The sequence below is a fragment of the Gekko japonicus genome, unplaced genomic scaffold (genome assembly GCF_001447785.1).
Source record: "Gekko japonicus isolate JY-2015 unplaced genomic scaffold, Gekko_japonicus_V1.1 scaffold164, whole genome shotgun sequence".
NCBI lineage: Eukaryota > Metazoa > Chordata > Lepidosauria > Squamata > Gekkonidae > Gekko > Gekko japonicus.
Genome location: NW_015159714.1, coordinates 1,582,329 through 1,605,791, shown reverse-complemented (window position 1 = coordinate 1,605,791; position 23,463 = coordinate 1,582,329). Strand labels below are relative to the sequence as shown.

General features: G+C 42.9%; 1 protein-coding gene across 2 annotated transcripts in view; it reads right to left on the bottom strand.

The window, feature by feature from the left end:
- The window catches only part of PDZRN3 (PDZ domain containing ring finger 3), a 275,915-nt gene that overhangs the window by 49,575 nt on the left and 202,877 nt on the right, over positions 1–23,463 (bottom strand). Inside the window, exon 1 of one of the 2 annotated variants that reach the window (XM_015411314.1) lies at positions 14,033–14,197. The exons of the other annotated variant lie outside the window; for it this stretch is intronic. Coding sequence (XP_015266800.1) covers positions 14,033–14,101 — 69 coding nt within the window. The 5' untranslated portion in view covers positions 14,102–14,197. Of the gene's footprint in view, positions 1–14,032; positions 14,198–23,463 lie in introns of those variants that run through there. 2 annotated transcript variants of the gene reach the window in all.

Below are 23,463 nucleotides of genomic sequence, written 5' to 3'. Positions count from 1 at the left end.
TCTATATGACTTTAAAGTTTCTTGCCTCTTGTTGTTTCTTCCCCAGCAAAAAAAGGTCTTTCATTATGATTTGTTGTAGAATCATACAATCAGGAACCATACAGGCCATCTAGACCAACCCATTGCTCAATGCAGGATCAGCCTAGAGTATCCCTGATAAGTCTAGCTGCTGCTTAAATACTGCCAGTGAGGGGGACCCCACCACCTCCCGAGGTGTCTGGGTGGACAAATTTTGCAAGGACCACTGGAAGTGTGTGCAAGTACATTTGGGACAATTTTGAATGTATCGTCCCTGCTGTTTTGACCCCCAAATCCAAACTTCGATTTTTGCTTCCTCCTTGTGCATACTGAATCTGTAATCCTTTATTCCTGGTTCTATTTAATGGCTTGAGTCCACTGGAGAGTTTCCATAAGGGGAAGGACTTCTGCCTCTGAAGCACAACCTTTTTGTCCCACCCCCCAATCCTGATGTAGCTTCAAATGCCTCCTTAAATGCTGCTCCTGGGGGACAAGAGCACTTCAGAGGCATTTTGGACTAGTACTTATTTTCCTTGTATAGTTTTGGGATACATGAGCAGAGTACACTAGAGATCCTAAGCTGCTTGAGCAAAGCACACTAGAGGAAGGCTACTCCCTTGCCTCCACCATTGCCTTCCCTACAGCCTTCTTTGGCTCCTTTTTAATCATGCTCTTTTAGACCGGTGAACCCACGAAGTAACTATGTGAGGGGGCAAACTGGAAGTCTGCAGAAGGAGGAGGAGGGAATCAGTAAAAATCTCCCTCCCCTCCTCCGCAAACAGAACTGTAATTCTAACAGAGGAGTCGCTGCTGCTGCTGCACCTATGGAATGGCACCACAGGGTCCTAGCCCTTGGAGTCAACCCTGTGATCCAAACTGATCTCTAATCAATTTCACAACCATGTGCAGGCTATGTTGTTTCAAGAAGTTTCATGATACCACAATACATAACCAAACATGCAGTAATTTACAAGTTGCAACACTGAATTTTAGCGAGGAAGAATTCTCAGACATGCTGCATTTAAGTTACCCTGACCTGGACAGCCCAGGCTAGCCTGATCGCGTTAGGTCTTGGAAGCTAAGCAGGACTGGCCTAAAACAGTTTAAGGAGTTAATCCTAAAAACACTTTCCCTGGAGTAAGCCCCATTGAGTAGACTTCAGCAGGCTTCTGAGTAGACCCACTTAGCATTGTACTGTAAATCTATGATTGTAATAAAAAAATTACTATGGCAATTGTACTACAATGGGCCTGGCTTTGAGAAGAATAGGCCAGGGTACTATACAAAAGAAGAGTAAGAAATAACAGGAATAGAGCAAGTTATATGTATGCAACAGCCATTGGTACTAAGAAGCCACAGCAGAGAAGGAGAAGGATACAGCAGACCATTAAGGCAACACATGATCTATGTCCCTAATCAAGAAAAGATGACATACTAAGGTGAAAAATGGGAGGCCTAGGCACAAATCCAAATGGAAAGTCTTCCAAGCAAGAGAATGCAAAAGACATTGAAAACAGCCACATCAATCATGTGGGTTTTTGAAAAAATCCTTTTGTTTGTGATGGATAAACAAGGGCAAAAAGAAACAAAAGTGTGCAACAAGCGCAATAATGGTACATTGTTGGTAATTTCAGTGTGTGAAAGATACAGGAGCTGGGTTTGTAACACCCTGATTATGAGTCCTTCTTATTCTTAGGGCTAATCTACCTACTCCCAGTGGAGAATGCTTTCATGTGATGACATCAGTGAGACCAGAGAGGCCATATCCTTCAGATGTGTGTTCACTAAAATTATGTGTTAATTGATATCTGTAAAGAACTCGGGGAGGCGTTATTTCCATCTCCCATATTTGCCTTCTTCCATGTTTCCACTCAGGACATTTGTACACAGCTCATCCTATTTGAAAATAGAGGGCATGTTGTGTTTGTTTCTGCTTTTTAGTTAAATGGAGGAGAGGAGAATGATGTAAGCCACTGCGGGTTCCCATTGGGGAGAAATGTGGGCTATAAATGAACTAACTAAATTTACACATTGAAGAATGTGGCAAACAAATGGTTCTATGCTTCTGCTGTCTGACACTTGTAACTTCAAGGGATGATGTACAGGATCCTATGGAGATGAGCATGAGTTTCTTCTTCAGTCATGGTAACGTGGTGAAAATAGCAGGCAAACATACACTAAAGGATAACAGGAGAGCTTTGCTGGTTACACTCAATCCATCTAGATCAACATTCTGTTTCATACAACAAACATAGAAATGCTTCTGGGAAGCCCACAAGCAAGGCATAAAAGCAGCAGCTCTTTCTCACTGTTGTCCCCCAGCAACTAGGGTTCCATATGCCTGCTGGCACTCCATCTGTCAGTGGGAGAAAGATCTTTAAAAAAAATATTGGTCTCAGCAATGGTATGATGTCACTTCTGGGAAAACCCAGAAGTGATGTCAGTCCTCTCTCAGAATAGCTGAAAACTCTATGGTGTTACAAGCAATGGTATGGTGTCACTTCTGGGAAAACCCAGAAGTGATGTCAGTCCTCTCTCAGAATAGCTGAAAACTCTATGATGTTACAATGAGTTTCCAGTGAGTCCTTTAGATGCATGACATCACTTCTGGGCTTCCCTGGAAGTGATGTCATGCCATCCCCACCTCCTATCAGTCTACTGCTGGTTGCCCAGCTTGGCCACGTAACCCTACCAGCAACTGATATTCAGAGGTGCATTGCCTCTGAACACATTACATTTAGCCATAAAGGCTGACAAACACTGATCTATCTTCTACAAATTGCCCAATCCCGTTTTTAATAGTCGCTGCTACATCTAAACAACCTACACTCTTGGCCATCTCTATATTTCATGGCAATGACTTCAGAAATTAATTAGGCATTGTGTATGTTTCATTGCCTGTCAGGAATAAACTGTCCATCAACATCACTGCGTGAATTTACTGGGCATCTGCTCTCTGCCTCCTGCACTATGTAAAGCCACCATCAGTTTTAAGTGGAGAGAAAGGCCTGTGAAAAAAACAAACGACCGATTACAGTATTCTCAAGCATTAGATGCAGAGTTGCCTGTCAGGAGAAGCTGGCTTTCTCTTGGTTTCATGCATTTGTATGCGTTATACGGCTTGTCAGTTGTTAAGTCATTGGCAAATGAGACTGAGGAAACTTTTGTGCTTAAGAAAGAATAAGAAGCTTTCCTTTTGTAGAAAATCAACCCAATCCTTGGGATTTGTACTACAAAAATGCCAGTTCTGTTAGACTACAGCTGTCTCTGTCCCATTTAGAGAGCACAGTTTATGGTCTAATTCACTCCTTTAGCCAGTTCTTAAGAAGTACGCATTTTGAAGAGGGAAAACCCAACACAACTTTATAGTAAACGTGACACTAAGAGAGACTATTTTCAAAATCTCCCATCCCCCCTCAGAATCTGGAGAAAGAAGGTTCAAAGTACAGGTTAATTCTTTTTACGGCTTCACCTAATCCTTCTTTTATTTCTTCTAGAATTGACAGTCTCCTTTTTAAAGAAAGCAGAATTGTGTTGTTTAGTAATAGACTGATCCCATGTGTGCACTTCCCCTTTCTCTTGTAAAGCCATTCATGACGAAATAAGTTGAGACTAAAAAGACATTTCTTTATTGAGTGAAGCAAAATCCACTCATCATCTCTAAAAATATTTAGCTTTCAACAGGGAAAAAAAAATCCCAAGTGGGAAATTTCAGGACTAGAGAAAATAATACTAAGATTATGGGTTAATTAGATTGAACTTTGCATGATTTCTTACGGTGTGTACCCGGCCTACTGAAAGTTACATTTCATCCCTTCAGTTTGTCAGCCAGGCTTAATTTTGAGTGCACTGAAATTGTATTGTACCTATTTCCCTGCTGTAGCAGCAATTGGGTGGGGAGGGGAGGGCAAATGACATTAATACCGACTCATGGCTTGATTTCTGCCTAACCTCATTTTAAAAGTAAATCTAACCTGTTTTCCCTGAGTAACATGAAAGGAAACAGGCAAGCTGAGCCTAGTGATCAACAGGGAATTGAGTAGGGTTGCCAATCTCCAGGTGGTATCTGGATATCTTCTGGAATTACAACTCTTCTCCAGGCAACAGACATCAGTTCATCTGGAGAAAATGGCCACTTTGGAAGGTGGAGTCTATGGCATTATGCCCCACTGAAGTCCCTCCTCTCCCCAACCACCACCCTCCTCAGGCTCCACCCCTAAAATCTCCAGGGCCACCTGGAGCTGGCAACCTTAGGATCAAGTGAAAACCAAGGACATTTTTTCCAGAACTGACTGGGCTTGAATGCCCAGTCCTGTGGCAGTGAAGTCCATGTGTTAATCACTCTTTGGGTGAAGAAGTACTTCTTTTTATCTGTTCTAACCTGACTGCTCAGCAATTTCCTTGAGTGCCAATGAGTTCTTGTATTGTGAGAAAGGGAGAAAAGCACTTTTTTATGTACCTGCTCTACCTCCTCCTCCCTCCTCTTCTTCTGTCACTGTCCACGTCTCCCTCATTCAAAGGTGGTAACAGCCATCAGGTTGATGAATTAAACAATTTGGTACATATTACTGAAGGTATCAAACAGTAGACCGCTAATAGGCAATTTCTATGACTAGGTATGGACATTTTCAGCCACCAAAAAGGACATACAGACATATGAGAAGCCATGTTGGATCAGGCCAATGGCCCATCCACTCCCAACACTCTGTGTCACACAGTGGCCAAAACTCAGGTGCCTTCAGGAGGTCCATCACTGGGGCCAGAACTCAAGAAGCTGTCCCATTGTTGCCCTCCAAGCACCAAGAATACAGACCATCACTGCCTAAGACAGTGTTCCATCTATACCTTGTGGCTAATAGCCACTGATGGACCTCTGCTTCATATGTTTATCTAATCCTCTCATGAAGATGTCTATGCTTATAGCCACCACCACTTCCTGAGGCAGTGAATTCCACATGTTATTTACTTTTTGGGTGAAGAAGTATTTCCTTGTGTCTGTTCTAAACCTATTGCTCATTAATTTCATTGAGTGCCCACGAGTTCTTGTATTGTAAGAAAGGGAGAAAAGTACTTCGTTCTCTAAAACTTTAGTTTTATGAAATTTTATTAAGATACACTGGTGCTGAAAGAAATCTCCAAGACAAGCAAACCTCTTATAGTTAAGAACTGAGTTTCTAAGGATATAAGCTTCAACTATACTCTGTTGCCTGTTCAAAATATTATAATTTGTATAAACAACCAAATTTCTTCCTGTATTTAAATACTTCCTTTGTGGGATTATAACTTTCCCTTTTATACTCCTGAGGAGTCTAAGACCATTTTCCTTTTCACACAAACCAGTTGAACCCTCTGAATAACTGGGTAAGAAATATCTTCCTCTTTCTAGGAGCGATAATCCTTTTCTGTTTGGCTAGACTGGCAGTTTCAAGCTCCTGTCCAGTATCGTCTGTCAAACCTAAACTTCAGTTCTGGAAACTGAATAAGCAGAATTCAGCTAGGGCTGACACTTAGACTTTAAGTTCTGTTTTCTGAACTTTTCCTCAAATGTCTTGGTACACAGTAAGGGCAAGGAGCTGAGTCCCTTCACTTCTCAAGTGACTTGTCTGTTTCTTTCCGACGGACACACACACACTCCTGACTGGCAACTGCCAAGCTAAAGTCCAAACGATGACTGGCTCTCTCTGACAAGATTGACTAGACTTTAGAAAGCTCTCCTCAGCTGGCGCTGACCAGTAAGAGAGAACGGGGTGCACACAGGCGGCAGGCTGTCAATGAAACTGTGCTTCACAGTGAGGCATTAACCCCAAATCTCCCAGCTCTCTGAATATGATGCACTAAGTTCCTGAAGCAACAACAGAAAGCGGGAGAGGGACCTGAGAAAGTGGAGGTGAATAAAGACGTGGAAGAAGAAGATGAAGAGAAGGATGGGAAAGACTCTGATATAATCTTGATTAGTCCGGCAAAACCCTTTGATTTGAAGCAGAACCAGGGGTTGCTACCCCTAAAGCATTTAAAAACTAATTTGGACTTTGACAGGAGGAGAGGAAAATGTAAAACAGCTTAATTTTGATAGCCTGATGTTTATTCTTAACGCATAACTCTAAACCAATGATATTTACACTATAGTGTGTATTGTCAACGTACAATTTTAAAACTAAGATGCACAACTACAGCCAGATATGTTTCTGATTGTTTGCCTTTTAATTTGATATTTTTATAATAATATCTCTCATGCTTTATTATTTTGATAAAGGAGATGTATCAACAATTTTAAACTTCTGTAATAATGATCCTTGTTACTCTAGTTTTAGGTTGTTCCCATCCTCCGACCCTGTAGTATTGTAGTTTAGAAAAGCAATAAAAATGTTTGGAAAAAAAAGAATATGATGCACTAAGAATCCTGCTTTTGGAGGTCCGTTCGTCACAGTGTCCTGTAACTGATTATAGCTCTAGAGAACTGTATCAGGTACTCAGTTGTGGTGATCTGCCAGTGGTCAGTCAGCTGATAATACTCTCCCTGTTCCCATCCTGCTGCTATTCTGTACTTTTGGATGAATCTGAGGCACTCATCTGCTGGACCTGGGAAATGTAGTCCTCATAGTTTTTGTCATCGGACACATCAGAAACAGCATCTGAGATGCCAGAGCAGCACTCACAATGACAAATTAGGTTCTCTTTCTCTCTCCTGCCTCTTGGCTGGTTGGCCACTTAACTATTTTGCAAGCTGCCACTATGCACCTGGAGCTACGACAGTAGCAGTAGCCATGCAATAGGTGGTTTGGGGAGATGGAAGGAGAAAACTATGAAAACAAACTAACGTAATAATGACAAACAAAACTGAGTAAGATTTTGAAGCAAGCTGAAAAAAGGTGCTCTCCTCAGTTTCTGTTCCTTTTCTTTGCTACACCTTTATCTCCAAGAGAAATTACTTCTGAGTTTTATGATAGAAGATACGATAGTGAAATATGGAACAGTCACTTCTGGAGGTTGCTCATGTACGTATCTATTTCTCATGTAGGGCCCCCCAGCTTCTCCTAGTCAGGATCACCATGGGTAACCAAGTCAAGAAAACAGGAATCAATTTTTATTAACACTTTGTTTTCCAGTCTTCCATTGACTCAGTGCCAATATACACATTAGTGCTCTTTTGGTGCTCCTGAAAATGAGCCATGACCTTCCCTTTCATTATTAATGAACGCAACACAGCCCATTTATTAAACCTGCACTTTTCCCTCTGCTCCATATGCCTGGTTTTCCTTCCAGTATTTGACATGTGACAGTAAAGCTCCGGGTGAATGTCCCAAGTGCTTCCTCCCCTGTGAATTCTTGCCACCTGCTTCATAGCGTTGAACAGATGTATATATGTAAACCACTGCAAAACCTTTTTCAGTCAATCATTTATCATTTTTGGAAGGAAAACATTATTTCTTCTGCGTAAAGCACAATAACCACACCACGAACCCCAAATTTTATAGTCTGAGTTAACCGAATATACAGTGAACATTTTTAAAGGTTATGAAGCAATAAAGCTTTTTCTGTTGGCTAGTTTACTACATTGCTTGTCACAATTAAATTTGTCTTTTAAACACATCACTTCTCGTGTATTTTTAACAAAACAAATCCATCCACCATGAAATGTGAAAGAGTATTTTCTACAGAGGATCCAATTGAGGTGTTGCATTATTCATCATCAACTGAAGAGGAAAATTTCAATTGCCAGTTTCTAGTAAATGGCCTAATTAAGAAAGGGGAATTCGGAGCCATGGACAGGCGCCACAATCATTAAAGGCAGTTTTTCGGCAGATTATGGGCCTCCAGTCTATCCGTGAGAACAGTGAACTAATTCAACACTAGAGAACCTGCCTACAATAAAGTGTTTGGAATCAACGTCTTATTTAAGCAAACACATGTCTCTTGGGCATAATGTGGGAAAGACTCACCACCAACCACAAGGTTAAGTTCACGTTATGTCATTTTAAAAGCATAAACTCACCCACTTCTGCATTCCCAGTGAAAGTGGAGGTATGAAGCACATAATAATTACAGCTGAGTCAAAACAATTTTTGAAAGTTCCATTTTTTACTTTCATTGTCCAAAAGCTTCCTTGGTTTTTCAGTGAACTTTCAACTCCTGCTTAGAAGCTATTTTTAAAACATTCATGACTACCCCTAAGTTTTTTTCTGTGAGCTCGAGAAGGTGTCTGACCAAGCTCAGTAAACTCCCCAACATGTCTGACTTGCAGCTCATGACTTTATATAATTTCCCAGAATCAATCTACAATTAAAACATCAGGTGGTCTTATGATATGACAAACTTCTACTTGAGAGCCACTGACTGTCAGAGTAGACAGTATAGAGCCCGACAGACTATTGCTCTGATTCAGTAGCTGAGTAGCTCTGTTCATGTGTTACATATATGTTGCATGCACATGCAAGTACCTGATTGTGAGAAACAGCTAATGTGCATTTACTTTGCAAATGAAATTGGGGACCAGTATCTAGATAAATGTAGAGTTTAAATTCTACACTACATTCTAGTGTACATTGTATATGGGCTGAACATGCATTCACTGTAACTTGTAAGCAGGATCAGTATAGGGCAGCTTCACGTGTTCATGTGGCTGGTCCATTCTAAAATCACATGGGCTGAGAGGTCATGCAGGGAGCTATAAAAACATTTCGCCTATGTTTTACCTAAGCTTGCCTCTTCAACACTACAAAGAGACGCCATCAACTGAAACATGAAATTATTACCTCAAGACAATGTATAACTTGATCTTTTATATGGCTACTCCCATGTATACCCAGTTCAGCTTAGGTGGTGGGGAAGTTAAACCCTGGTAAATGCAGTGTATAGTGCTACAACTGCACAGGTTCAGTTCTCGGAAGTGTTTGGCATGCCTTTCCCATTGATGCCAAATAATGCAGGCATGTCTCAGTTCTACATAGAACAGATAGTCAAGAGGCTGAGCTGTGACTCAGGAACCCCCCGTTTTGTACCTCGCCTTTTAGCAGGTTTGCCAACCTCCAGGTGGTGGCTGGAGATGGACTGGGATCAAAACTGATCTCCAGGAGAGAGAACACTTCCCCTGGAGAAAATGGCCACTTTAGAAGGTGGGCTCTATAGCATTATACCCCACTGAAGTACCTCCTCTCCCCAAACCCCACCCTCCCCAGACTCCATCCCCCAAATCTCCAGGAATTCCTCAACTTGGAGTTGGCAACTTCATCTAAGCCACAAAGTAGCCTTAAAGCAGCTTTAGGATTAGGCAATACTATCTCAACACCATCCTAATAATTACCATCTGGATAATTATATTGACTTATTTTACCACTGTTACAAAAATCACTTAAGAAGAGTAGTTTTTATACCCCACTTTTCTCTACCCTAAGGAGTCTCAAAGTGGCTTACAATCACCTTCCCTTCCTGTCCCCGCAACAGGCACCTTGTGAGATATGTGGGGCTGAGAGAGTTCTGAGAGTTTAGACCTTCTTATGGCATTTGGTTTTTGGCCACTGTGTGACACAGAGTGTTGGACTCAATGGGCCATTGGCCTGATCCAACATGGCTTCTCTTATGCTCTTAGAGAACTGTGACTGGCTCAAGGTCACCCAGCAGGCTTCATGTAGAGGAGTGGGAAATCAAACCTGGTTCTTCAGATTAGTGTCCACCACTCTTAACCACCACACTATGCTGGCTGTCAGTAATTACAATAGCAGGGCACTGTAAACGAACAGACTTGCCACCCCTCCCACACTCAGCCACACTCATGGGATGCACAACAATCCTAATAATACAACTCCTACTTCATCCCATGGCTGCCTACAAGATTCAAGAGCTTTTGCCATAATCAACAAGAAAGCACAGGGAAAGCTTTCTTGAGAAGGGGAGTAGTGTCCCTGCCTCCCCCCCCCCAACTGTTAGTACTTTTGCCGAGGAAAATACATGGGTATATCTACATCATCCCCAGTGATGGTAAAAGCAGCTGGGGGATGCCTTTTGTCAGTGGGAAAATTCCGGGGAGGAAAGGTTTAAAGCTTTCATTTCCTCTCTGCCCTCCTACTCCTGTGAAAAGGCAACCCCACTGGCTGCCTTTAGGAAAGAAATAATGTCTTTTAAAATTGTAACAGAGGAATATGCAACATGACGTTTGAGCCTTCATCTACTCAAGTGTCCTGTTCTGACAGAGCATAGTTACACATGATATGCTTAAAATAGGGACTGGGATGGGGAGAGTGTAAATTCCATTCTTGGTTGATCCCTACGAACTTTTGGCAGCCTGAGCATCTGTCATCTATGAATAATGTCAATTCTTTCTCTAACAAGGCACCAATTATGGGAGCAATCTAACTCCATTCAATACAGCGAGGTAGGTTAGCCAACAACTTCAGCTCTCTTATGAAAATATGTTACAGACTGATCAGCCTAGATATTGACAGGGAGGTGGGCAGACAGAGAGGGATAGGCAGTTTCACAACAGCTCAGAATACGATCGCATTGCTTGCCTTCAGCTGTAACCACAGACAGCCCTTACCAAGCACCCAGTGACAGAGAACAAGTAATAAGATATAAGCCACTTTCCAGAACTCCAAAAACCAAAAATAGCCCTACTCAGTCATGAAGTTCTTAGATAATGCCTCACAGGACTGTTGTGCAGATAAACTGAATTACTTAATGTTTGTAGAAAGAAAAATCAAATGTACGTTGTAGACAGATAACACTGTGTTCCATTAGAGTTGCCAACCTCCAGGTGGGGCCTGGGGATCTCCCAGAATTACAACTGATTTCCAGAATACAGAAATCAGTTCCCCTGGAGAAAATTACTCCTTTGGTGGGTGAATTCTGTGGCCTTATATTCCACTGAGGTCCTTCCCCTTCCCAAACCCTGCCTTCCTAGGGTCCACCCCCAAATCTCCAGGAATTTCCCTTCCTGCAGTTAGCAACCCTAGTTCACTGTAACTTCTGAACAGTGCTTGTGTGCTTCCTATTGTGAACAATTCTAGATTTCCAATATTTTGATTCTTGTACTACAATAATTTATTGAAAATATATTTATTCCTCTTGCAAAATATAAACTTTTGCAGCCATTAGTAACTTATGCAATTGTTAAGAACATAAGAACATAAGAGACGCCAATGATGGATCAGGCCAAAGGCCCATCCAGTACAACACTCTGTGTCACACAGTGGCCAGAAATACCAGGTGCCATCAGGAGGTCCACCAGTGGGGCTAGGAAATTAGAAACCCTCCCACTGTTGATTCCCCCCAAGCACCAAGAAGACAGAGCATCACTTGCCCCAGAGCCCCTATCTATACCTTGTGGCTAATAGCTTCCTTAACCCGACCGTTCAGCAATTGTACTCTAAGAAACTTTAGGGGGGAATTAAGTAAGAAATGAAGGAGCTCCTTTCCTATAGAACTAAATCAACATGTTTATGCAAGTCTTTCCTACTGCATCATCAACTAGCCATAGTTCCAATAGTCACATGGTCACTCACAGCAGCTGCATGGGATTCCATCAAGCCTATAGAGGCTTTATTTCAGTACAATACCAGAATTTAAGAAATATGTTGTGAAAGCCTATTATCCTTCCAATTTTAAATCAGTTGGCAACAACAGGTGTATCAGCCTGACCCTATAAGCTGCTCTCTTAGGTACTAGCAACCAAGCACGAGTATGGGGGGGGGGTATGTCGAGAGAGAAAAACCTGGCTCTGGAACTCGTAGTACTGGTGAAGCATCAGTATCGTGGCACAAAGGCTCTTTCCCTTTTAAGCAAAACCTGGCTAGGACGGAGTGTGTGGGTTAGCACTTGGGAATCATCCTAAGAGCCAAAGGAGCATTATGAGAGTTATCAGCATGGCCCTATGTGGCTGTTTTCTAACACAAATGTGGCCGAACTGCCACCATGCACTACTGAACAAACGGCTGTTTGTGCTGCTGAAGCTGATCAACATCACAGAGCTGGCCACTGGCTTAATCTGAGTACTTCGTAGGCTTGGAGTTCAGGCTGTAAACTGGCTGAAATCCAAGTACTTGAGTTAAACTAGGTCATGGATCAAGCCATACATGATCCATGGTAAGGACCAAAATTCACACAGATAAGTACTGAGTAGGAAACCTGTGTTTTGTCAAGATGCGGCTGAGAATGCGTTATGCAGAAATAGCTAGTTCTGTTTCTTGAAGTCATTATTGATTGTGATTTTCCTAATATAACTATAACGAGGGTAATTCTTTCTGAAGTCTTCAGATCATGATGTCAGGTGAAGAGCTTTCAACTTTGAAACTTGGAGAAACTGATGTAAATTAGGCAAGTGGGGTTTTTCCAGCCAAAGTCCCAGGCATTAAAATTGTCCCTAAGTGCTGTCATTATTGGTGTCAAAATGTTATCCTTCCTTTTTATGAGAACTTTGCAAACCTATTCGCTCACAAGGTGTTATGTTAATACATTCTTCTTGGCTCGTTCGTTATAGAATTTTTTTAAATTTCCAAGTGCAATCCTAAACAGAGTTACTGCCTTGTAATGGACATTGGAGGGCATAACTCTGCACAGAATGGCACTGTAAAAGTCTTCAATTCCTTACACCATGAAAACGATTGGACTCTGTAGGCTAAGGCCACTAATCTCTGTATGAAGAGTCACAAAGACAATAATGAGACCAGATTTTGCTGGTGGTTATTATTCAAAACTAGTTCTCAATACGTTATGATGTCCAGAACTACGTTATAATGTATTGAGAACTAGTTGTTACCTTATAAAGAAATCCGATCCCAATACACAGGGGATCTAGTTGATATAAACAGTCATGACAATGGGCATGCCTGTCTATCTGTAGGTACAAAGTTTTCTGCAGAGCAATGGTGTCCTCTGGGAGGTGTAGGAGAAATAGATCGAAACGGGTGTTTAAAATTTAATTGTGTTCCTGCCAGCACAGACTACAAGACACATTCTATTCACAATGTAATGAGTGACTTGAATAGTTCTACAACAAAGAACGCATCACTTCTCACTGTGATTTGTAGCACCCTCTGCTGGCAAGCGTACAAATGAAACTTTTCATATCTATCAACAGATGCAATATTCTTGTCTGCATTTTTACGTTTATTTGTAAACTCAAACTTATTGTATGCAAAGTTATAAACAACAGGGTATGCATTCAAAGTTCAAGTATATCTTCTACAGCTAAGAAAAAGGGTAGCACAATATGCTTTAAATCTTAAAAGTTCAGTGTTTTCTTTTTAAACAGCAGCTAACTTTACTGCCTAACATTTATTTTTTATAGTAAACTTTATATTTATTTTAGGGGCACTGCAAATCTATGCTCTGGCATGATGTTTCAGAAACAATTTAAACAAAGTCTCTTTTAAAAAAATGAAATTGGACACACACTGCTAAAGGTTTTGTTTTTCTCTCTCTCCCTAGGCAAAGAATATTAATACAACAGTAATTTCACATGGGATAATCACCAATCAGCAGAAATAGTTTTACATTGAAAAGCAGCACAGAATTTACAAGAGTTATGCCCAAGTCAAGACGCTGGTAGAAAAACAGTGGCATACAGCCTGAGTTCAGCACATGTGGTTTTCCAGCAAGAAACATCACAGAACTATTGGTAAACAGGGACCAACCCTCCGGCGGCATCAATCATCACACATGTCTTTCCTAACTTGTTCAAAGAGTGCCGTGACCAAGCTCTGACCCTGGCTGGTGATCTTTTACTCAGCCCATACTGAGAGCAATGTCGGAGGGTTCACCAGTGGGCTTGTTTAATATTCAATATTGGTTTGAGAGGCATTGGACATCTGAATTTGTTGTGTTGGGAAAAGACATGACAACAAACGATCTGGAGCCTTTATCAGATAAGAATAAGAGCCCATTTGAGACTATCTACTTCAAAGTACACTCTCTCCCCCCCCGCCTTATAATAGCAATCACATCAGCAGCAATTGTCCTGAGACTAGGATCACACGCATCATACGCATCTGCGCTCAGAATATAAATCAAAGGGTTTTACCTGACAAACTTCATACAGTAATTTGTACTGCTCCTCTTGCTTCTGCAGAGAGCACAGGCTGCATCCCATGTTTAAGAAAACTGCCTTCCTTACTCACTGGTAGAACCCAGGGAGTTGCTGTTCCCGAGCATGCATACAGATATCCCTTTGGCACGCTAAAGTCGTCGGAGCCAAACTGAAATGATTCACATTGGTGATGCTCTGAGCACCGGCAGGCAACTCTATCCCCCCCCTTAATGCTTTCCCTCCTCCACTCACAGTACACAACACTCCCTCTACTGCTTTAGTCCAATGCACATACTATATACTGGCCCTCATGCATATTAATCAGCTCTCATTGACTATTCATAACAGACAGTGATACGGAAGCTATAATTGCCGCCTATGACAGCTGAAATTCCTCTAATTAACAAGCCAGCACTTCAGTAGCAGGGCATAATAAAAGACACTAACAATTCTGTAAACCATTTTGTAGCAATTACAAATAAACATGACTGCATTTTACTGGGGTCCCTAAGGATAATCCTTAGCATATTTAAACAGATTACAAATACATTTTAAATGTTAAGTCATAACCCAAAACAAATCTACTGCTTACAACAGAACTATTACAAGCAACATTAAACAGTGCAACAAAGTTAAATAAGACACTCCTTAAAACAGTTTAAAAGAAATTCTGCATGGCTAAATGAAAATCTATGACGAATATGCACTTATTGCGCTCAAAGGTTTAAGAATGGAGTGACTATAGAAGCAGCAGGAACTGATGTGGGATGAATTCTGCAGCTCATTTTCACTGCTGCACTCCAGAGAATCAGAGAAGCTCATAAAATATCATTCTTCAAGTTTGCATTCCACTTGGCATCAAAATGGTTAAATATTATCAGAGCATTCATTAATGGTAAGAACATAAGAACATGAGAGAAGACATGTTGGATCAGGCGAATGATCCATCTAGTCCAACACTGTGTCACACAGTGGCCAAAAGCCAGGTGCCATCAAGAGGTCCACCAGCAGGGCCAGAACTCCAGAAGTCATCCCACTGTTGCCCCGCCCCCAGCACCAAGAATACAGAGCATCACTGCCCCAGTCAGTGTTCCATCTATACCTCATGGCTAATAGCTTCTGATGGACCTCTGCTCCATATCTATATATCTAATTCCCAACTGTGCCCCCTGCGTGTGGATATCTAAATCCACACATCGGGGGCACCTGGGGGGCAGGGAGATTTTCCTGCACATTTGGGGCAACCCCCAAAATCTAAAAACTGTAAAAAAAACTATAGGGAGATACTTAAATCCCCCCAAACGTCAAGGAGCATTCCCTGCGCAGGCGCTGGGAATGTTCTGAGAACAACTTCGTCGCCACTGCCAGGGAGGTGGGGTGGGGCAGGAGAAGGCTTGGCTGGCCGGCGGCTGTAAGCCACTCAGCCCTCGCCGCCACCCGGGGGGGGAGAAAATTTGGCCAAGCTCAGGCCTCCTCGCCGCCGCCGCTGGGGAGGGGGGAAGAAAGCTTGGCGGGCTGGCCAGGCCTCGCCACCACCGGGAGGGGAGGGAGGGAGAAAGCTTGGCGGGCCACGTTCAGGCCTCGCCACCAGTGCTGGGGGGAGGGAGAAGGCTTGGAGGGGTGTGGGCCTCGCCATGGGTGATGGGGACAGGGGGGCAGGGGAGAAGGCTCACCTGTGGCTGCTTCCTTCTCCTCCCATGGAGCTTCTTCGCCCCCCACAAATATCACGGGCCCCCCTTCTTGTGTTTATCTAATGCCCTCTTGAAGCTGGCTGTGCTTGTAGCTGCCACCACTTCCTGTGGCAGGGAATTCCACATGTTAATTACTCTTTGGGTGAAGAAGTATTTCCTTTTATCTGTTCTAAACTTACTGCTCATTAACTTCATTGAGTGCCCAGAAGTTCTTGTATTGTGAGAAAGGGAGAAAAGTACTTCTTTCTCTACCTTCTTTATTCCATGCATAATTTTGTAAATTTCTGTCATGTCACCCCTCAGTCGTAGATTCTTCAAGCTAAAGAGCCCTAACCTCTTTAATCTTTCTTCATAGGGAAAGTGTTCCATCCCCTTAATCATTTTAGTTGCCCTTTTCTGCACTTCTTTCAATGCTATATCTTTTTTGAGGTGCAGTGACCAGAACTTTACACAGTATTCCAAATGAGGCTGCACCATTGATTTATACAGGGACATTATGATACTGGCTGATTTGTTTTCAATTCCCTTCCTAAAAATCTTCAGCATAGCATTTGCCTTTTTTATTGCCATTGCACACTGACTTGACATTTTCAGTGAGTTGTCTACCACGACTCCAAGATCTCTCTCCTGGTCAGTCTCCGCCAGTTTGGACTTCATCAATGTGTATTTATAGATCCCACTAGAGCACCTCACAATCCTCCCTGGTTCTCACCATCCTGAACAACTTAGTATTATCCACATACTTAGCCAGTTCACTGCTTCCTCCCGACGCCAAATAATTAATGAACAAGTTAAAAAGCACCAAGCCCTGTGGTACCCCATGGCTTACTACCCTCCACTGTGAAAACTGCCCATTTATACTCTATGTTTCCTGTTAATTTACCTGTTTTCAATCCACAATAGGACTTGTCCTCTTATCCCATGTCCCATTACTTAGGAACCTTTGATCAGGAACTTTATCAAAAGCTTTCTGGAAGTCTAGGTAAACAACATCTATTGGGTCATCCAATAAATTGTATTTATCTATGCCCATGTACATGTTACACAGCAAGTTAATCCACAAAGTCCTCAAAGGTCGTCTATCACTTGATTTCACAGTGGCACAAATGCTATAGCTGCTTTTAAGATCCCAATTGTTGAACTAACTGGCACAGGAAATTTGTACCAGGAAATCTATCTTTGAACAAGACAGGCATCAAAAGATACAATATTTACTAGCTGAAAGTGGTTGTGATGCCAGGTTCACTGTTTTATTACCTTGACACATATTGAAGAACAGGTAACACCATTCAATTTATTGTCTGACTACTACTGTCTAGTTGAAATCCTACAATGTGGTTTCTATCTATGTGCTTATTCAACACATGGCATTTTGGGAAGTGACAACCAGCAGTGATCAAAAGCAGATGAGTCAATAGGGATCCATCCTCTGAGAGCACATCAGTTCACAGTTAAATGTTCATAACAAATCTGGTGATTTGTCAGGACTGCAAGACTGTTTAAGAAACAGAAATCACTCCAGCTATAGCTTTCCTAGTTGTGATGACATCTGCAAGCACACTGTAATGGGCTCCCCAGTTTGGTCAAGGGCCTATAAAACATTAAACTAAGGGTTAGGGTTTATGTCTGTCTTATTTTAACAACCCTGGAGATTGCCAACAAGGAAGTAAAATTTTCTATGGAACTGAAAAGACTCTACCGCCCTTGAAATCTGTGAGTTGTGGAGGTCAACCAAAGCCTGCCAGTTCAGTCCTTCTTCAGTCACTTCTCAGTGAAACAATTCATCATTCCTTAAAGTGTATTACCTTTATTCTTAAATTTGTACTATTTTACGAGTTTGGCTTCTTTCACTGCAGCACATGTTTTCAGCCCAGATTGTCTATTCTAGTTTCCAGAAATCCTAGAATTACTGGTTTCAGTTGAGAACCACTGGAAAACGCTTAGTACAGCATATGGACCACTGGAAAGACATGGTAGATCAGAATTTCGGGCTGCTCACAGTTGTTCCTACATATGTCTCATTGCTGGCTTTGCATGTTCACTATCACTGGGTCAGATATTGCATAGTCACATGGTTATGCTTTGTGAAACATACTGTGTTACTTCAACTTGAAGAAAATCATTATAAGATCCAGAGTGAAAAGGACCTCTCCAGTCCTCTTTGGCACAACCTCTTGCCAAAGAAGGCACAAGTTAGATCCCCGAGTTTACCAATGTTAATCTTCCCTGGCAGGGGTCATTTGGGGGGGGACGCGGGGGGACGCCATCCCCCCGGGTGAGGTGCAGGAGGGTGGGGCCTGGAGCTCCCTGCTGGTGCCCGCTGGAGGTCGCCGCCGGCTGTGGGGAGGACACACTTCCGGTGATGTCAGGGGGTGTGGCATATGCTAATGAGTTATGCTAATGAGTCCCCCTAGCTCTTTTTCTACGAAATGACCCCTGTTCCCTGGTATACTGTCTTGGAATCAGGCTGTCAGAGGGTAAAGAGGAGTACAATGTTCACTAGATTCTCAATTAGTGGGTGCTATGCAGAGCAGAATCAGAGACTGGGGGGTGGGAGGTAGATAATATGACAAGTCACTGCTTCATTGTCCCTGCTCTTTCTCAAATCAGCCTGATCCACCATATTTCTGATGTCTTCAGGAAGTCTGATTGGCTTGGGGAAGGTTTGGGCACTTGCTGCCTTGATTTAGGAAGCTTTAGAAACTCCTCTATCCCAAAACTGCAGCATCACTGCATTAAAGCAACATAACTACTTGAGTAACAGTTTTTTCATGCATAAGGATTGTTAATCTGTGCAGAGGATTAAAGAATAAAGCCTAACCTTTCCTGTCGGCACAATGATCACTTTCTATAGATTATGTGTTCACAACTTATGAATAACTTCTTTTTTAAAATTTTATTAAAGTAAAAAAAATTACAGTAGACAATAAATACAAAATTTTCCAATTGAGTTTACATAATCAACAATCTCAATAACAAAATACAATACCAATTATAATAGATCACCACATATGTCATATGTATTCCATACATCTATTAATCTTAACAGTCATTGGCACACTATTAATTGTCTCACCCTAGATGTAACTGATCTATAGTATCAGGAATTTCTTTCTGTTGCATCAAATACTGTAATATAGGCAAAAAAATCGCTGAAAAGTTGGAATGCATTCTTTGAGAATAATAATCATTAACACTCTCTGTAATTCTTGACATTATGTACATATTCCATAGTTTAGAGTGCCAGTTCTATTCAGTTGGTCTCTGTTTACTTTTCCAATGTAGTGCAACAGCATTTTTAGCCGCCGCTAAAAGAATGGCAATTTGTTGTATAATACTATCTACTGATATGTCCATACTCCACTGATGCAAAAGTAGGTGTTCCACAGTATTTTGCAGTTTTATACCCGTTATTTGTTCTATGGTTCTTGAAAGACAACATGAAGAATACAAGGGGCAACTAAGTGAACGCATGCACATGTCACTTTTCTAGGGTAACAAACATCTGCCCTTAAAGTTTAAGTTTAGTCACTTTCCTTGGTGAACTTCATGCTGAAATTTATTCTCCTTGCTTCTCTAGAGTACAAGCTGAATCCCAATTCAATGCTTTATTTGGGGGTCAACCCCAGGAATTTGTTGGTAGCAAGCACACAATTTGAATGACATATATTTCTGGGTTATTTCAGTCCACACAGCCTTGAGGAAGTCAACAGATTGCTCTCAATGGTATGCCCAACCACATGCAGCCTTGATCCGTGCCCTTCATGGCTTATAAAAGCTGGCCATGAGGGGTTATGAGGTGCCCTCAGGGATACTTTCCCTATGAGGAAAGGTTAAAGTGCTTAGGGCTCTTTAGCTTGGAGAAAAGACGACTGAGGGGTGACATGATTGAGGTTTACAAGATTATGCATGGGAAAGAACAGGTAGAGAAAGAGGTACTTTTTTCCCTTTCTCACAATACAAGAACTCGTGGGCACTCCATGAAATTGCTGAGCGGTCAGGTTAGAACGGATAAAAGGAAGTACTTCTTCACCCAAAGAGATTAACACATGGAATTCATTGCCACAGGAAGTGGTGGCGGCTACAAGCATGGATGGCTTCAAAAGGGAATTAGATAGGCATATGGAGCAGAGATCCATCAGTGGCTATTAGCCACAAGGTATAGATAGGGGCTCTGGGGCGAGTGATGCTCTGTCTTCTTGGTGCTTGGGGGGCCCAACAGTGGGAGGGCTTCTAATGTCTTGGCTCCACTGGTGGACCTCCTGATGGCACCTGGTATTTTTGACCACTGTGTGACAGAGTGTTGGACTAGATGGGCCTTTGGCCTGATCCAACATTGGCGTCTCTTAGGTTCTTATATTGTCAACAAGTCCTTTGCCAAGGGACTGTTCCCGGGGGCACTCAAGGAAGCGATGGTCCGCCCTCTCCTGAAAAAACCATCTTTGGACCCAGCTGAATTGGTCAACTATCGGCCGGTCTCCAATTTGCCCTATTTGGGCAAATTACTTGAGACAGTACTGGCGATTCAGTTGCAGAGCTTTATGGATGACATTTCCATGCTAGACCCGTTCCAGTCCGGCTTCTGGCCGGGTCATGGGACTGAGACGGCACTGGTTGCACTCACAGATGACTTCTGGAGGCATCTGGATCGAGGCAGTACAGCGGTGCTGTTGCTGTTAGATCTGTCGGCAGCGTTTGACACCGTCGACCATCAGCTACTGATAAGAACATAAGAGAACAAGAGAAGCCAATGTTGGATCAGGCCAATGGCCCATCTGGTCCAACACTCTGTCACACAGTGGCCAAAAATACCAGGTGCCATCAGGAGGTCCACCAGTGGGGGCAGGACATTAGAAGCCCTCCCTCTGATCCATAGCCTCGCTGACACTGGGATCCAGGGGCTTTTGCCTTGCAATGGCTTGTCTCCTTTCTCCAATGTCGGGGACAGAGGGTGACATTAGGGGAACAGACATCCCAGAGGTACCTGCTGGCTTGCGGGGTTCCTCAAGGTGTGGTACTGTCCCCAATGCTGTTGGCTTGCGGGGTTCCTCAAGGTGTGGTACTGTCCCCAATCCTGTTTAACATCTACATGCACCCCCTTGCCCAGAGGCATAGGCTTGGGTGCCATCAATATGCCGATGACACCCAGCTATATCTGCTGTTGGGCGGCCGGTCTGACTCTACCCCAGATGACCTGGAGTGGGTGCTTTGTGATGTGGCGGGCTGGCTTAGACTGAGCCAACTGAAACTGAATCCAGTGAAGACGGAGGTCCTGTGTCTGAGTTGGAGCGGATCGGGGGTGGGGATCCCACTCCTGACCTTCGACGGGGTGCCATTGGTGCCAGCGCCGAGGGTCAGAAGTTTGGGAGTGCTCCTGGATGCTGCCTTAACAATGGAGGCCCAGGTGGCAGCCACTGCCAAGGCATCCTTTTACCATCTGCGGCTGATTAAGCAGTTGGTTCCCTTCCTCTAACATAACGACCTGGCAACAGTGATCCATGCTATGGTTACCTCGAGATTAGACTACTGCAATGCTCTCTACACGGGGCTGCCTCAGATCCGGAAGCTGCAACTAGTGCAAAATACGGCAGCTAGGCTGTTGATGGGTCTCTCTATATGGGACCACATCCAGCCTATGCTGAAGGCACTGCACTGGCTGCCAATAGCGTACTGGATCCGCTTCAAGGTGCAGTTTAAAGCCCTATATGGTCAGGGACCTGCCTACTTGAGGGACTGTCTTTCCCCACATGTGCCCCAGAAAGCACTGAGGTCAGGAACACAAAATTGCCTGACTCTTCCTGGCCCGAGAGACATCAAGTTGGTGGCCACTAGAGCCAGGGCCTTTTCGGCGGCGGCCCCACGCTGGTGGAATGAGCTCCCGGATAACATCAGGGCCCTGCAGTACCTTTTACAGTTCCGCAGGGCCTGTAAAATGGAGCTCTTCCACCAGGCTTTCGATTAGGGGCTGCCGCTGATGAGTGGGCCGCTGGCAAATGTGCCACTGATGAATACGCCGCTGGAGAACATCTTGGCCCGCATGAATCACTGACTGGTCATTGCCTTTGTTTGCATATTGTACACCACCATCTTTATATTAGTACTGTTTAGTTGCTTAGGCTTTGTTGTAGGTTTCATTGTATTTTAATGTATTTATTGTTTTAGTGTATCAATGTTGGAGGCATGTTTGGTCCAACTTACATAATAGCAACCTTGGTAGGTGCTTTCTAAAGCTTAGGAGACCTGGCCCATATAGAAACTGAATAAAGTTTGCCTGTTAAGAAATTGCAATGAGACTTCCTGTAGTGGCTTTTTGTTCCTGAGGAAGGACCAGAAGTCCGAAACACTGAACAATACCTAGGAAAAGTGTTGATATCTATTCCAGACTTCATTGTTTCCCTTTGAGAAATTTCTATTCTGGACTTTGTTCTTTCCCTTTGGGATATTGTGGACTTTTGTATTTTCCTATGATGGATTACATGTGTTGAATTACCTTTGTGTTGAAGTCTCTTTTTGTTAACTTTGGTGTGGGTTTGTGCAGTACACAGTTGTTATTTGCTGTTTTTTTGGGCCATTGTTTACTGTGGACTGTATTATTGTTGTTGTTGTTAGCCGCCTTGAGCCAGTTCTGTGGCAAGGCGGGATAAAAATGGAAACAAACAAATAAATAAATATGTTTAAGGCGTAGCCTGTATGTTAGGTTTCCACAGCATTCTCCTGCTATTTCATCTTGTAAACTCTTGATGTGTCAGAAATGGTAGACTATTACATGGGGGGGGGGGGTGAGAAGAAAATCTGTAATGCCACTGGATAAATATATTTTGATAAATGACTTGGGAAACAAGGGTTGGACCGAATCAACTTTTCTGCTGGTAGGAAAGGGAGGAGAGGATCCCCATTGGCCATCAACAAGCTTATCATGGGATCATGGAGTCTGCATGAACAAAGACATGTGCAACAGAGACTGTGGTAATGAGCAGAATTAGATGACACAGAGTAAAAAATCTGGCTGGATCCTACCTCATTTTCAGGCAGACTGAACTAGCCCTGAAGTTGCCTGTGGATTCATATGTCAAGGCTACAGTTCCATGCACACTTACTTGAGACTAACAGTGCCAGCCTAAGTAGATTTACAACCTTTCAAGCACGCTGACTTCAATTGACTTAAAGTAAAGGTAAAGGTTTCCCTTGCTTGAAAGCTAGTTGAATCTGATTCTAGGGGCTAGTGCTCATCTCTGTTTCCGAGCTGAAGAACCAGCACTGTTCGAAGACATTTCTGTGGTCATGTGGCCGGCATGACTAAACACCAAGGTGCACGGAACACTGTTACCTTTCCACTGAAGCAGTACCTATTTATCTACTTGCAAATTCTTGCTTTCGAACTGCTAGGTTGGCATGAGCTGGGGCTTAGAAGAATGTTAACTCTGCTTAGAATGGCACTGTTGAACACACTGTACTTCATAGGACTTCGATGCAGGCATCAGATCTCAAATTGCCTGTACTCAGAGGTTGTGTCTAACTCTTGTCCTGCCTGTTCCTACCCTTGTATAGAGAGCAAAGGGAAACAATCCCTTCAAATAGGGTTTCTAGGTACTTCCTGGCAACAGGGAGGAGGGTTCTGTGTGTGGGTTATCATCCTGGGACAAAAATTAAAAAGAAAAATAAGGTATTTTCTCCTTACAGGAAGTTCTTACCATAGAGTTGCTGGTGATTCCAAGAACTATCTGGAAGTGACGA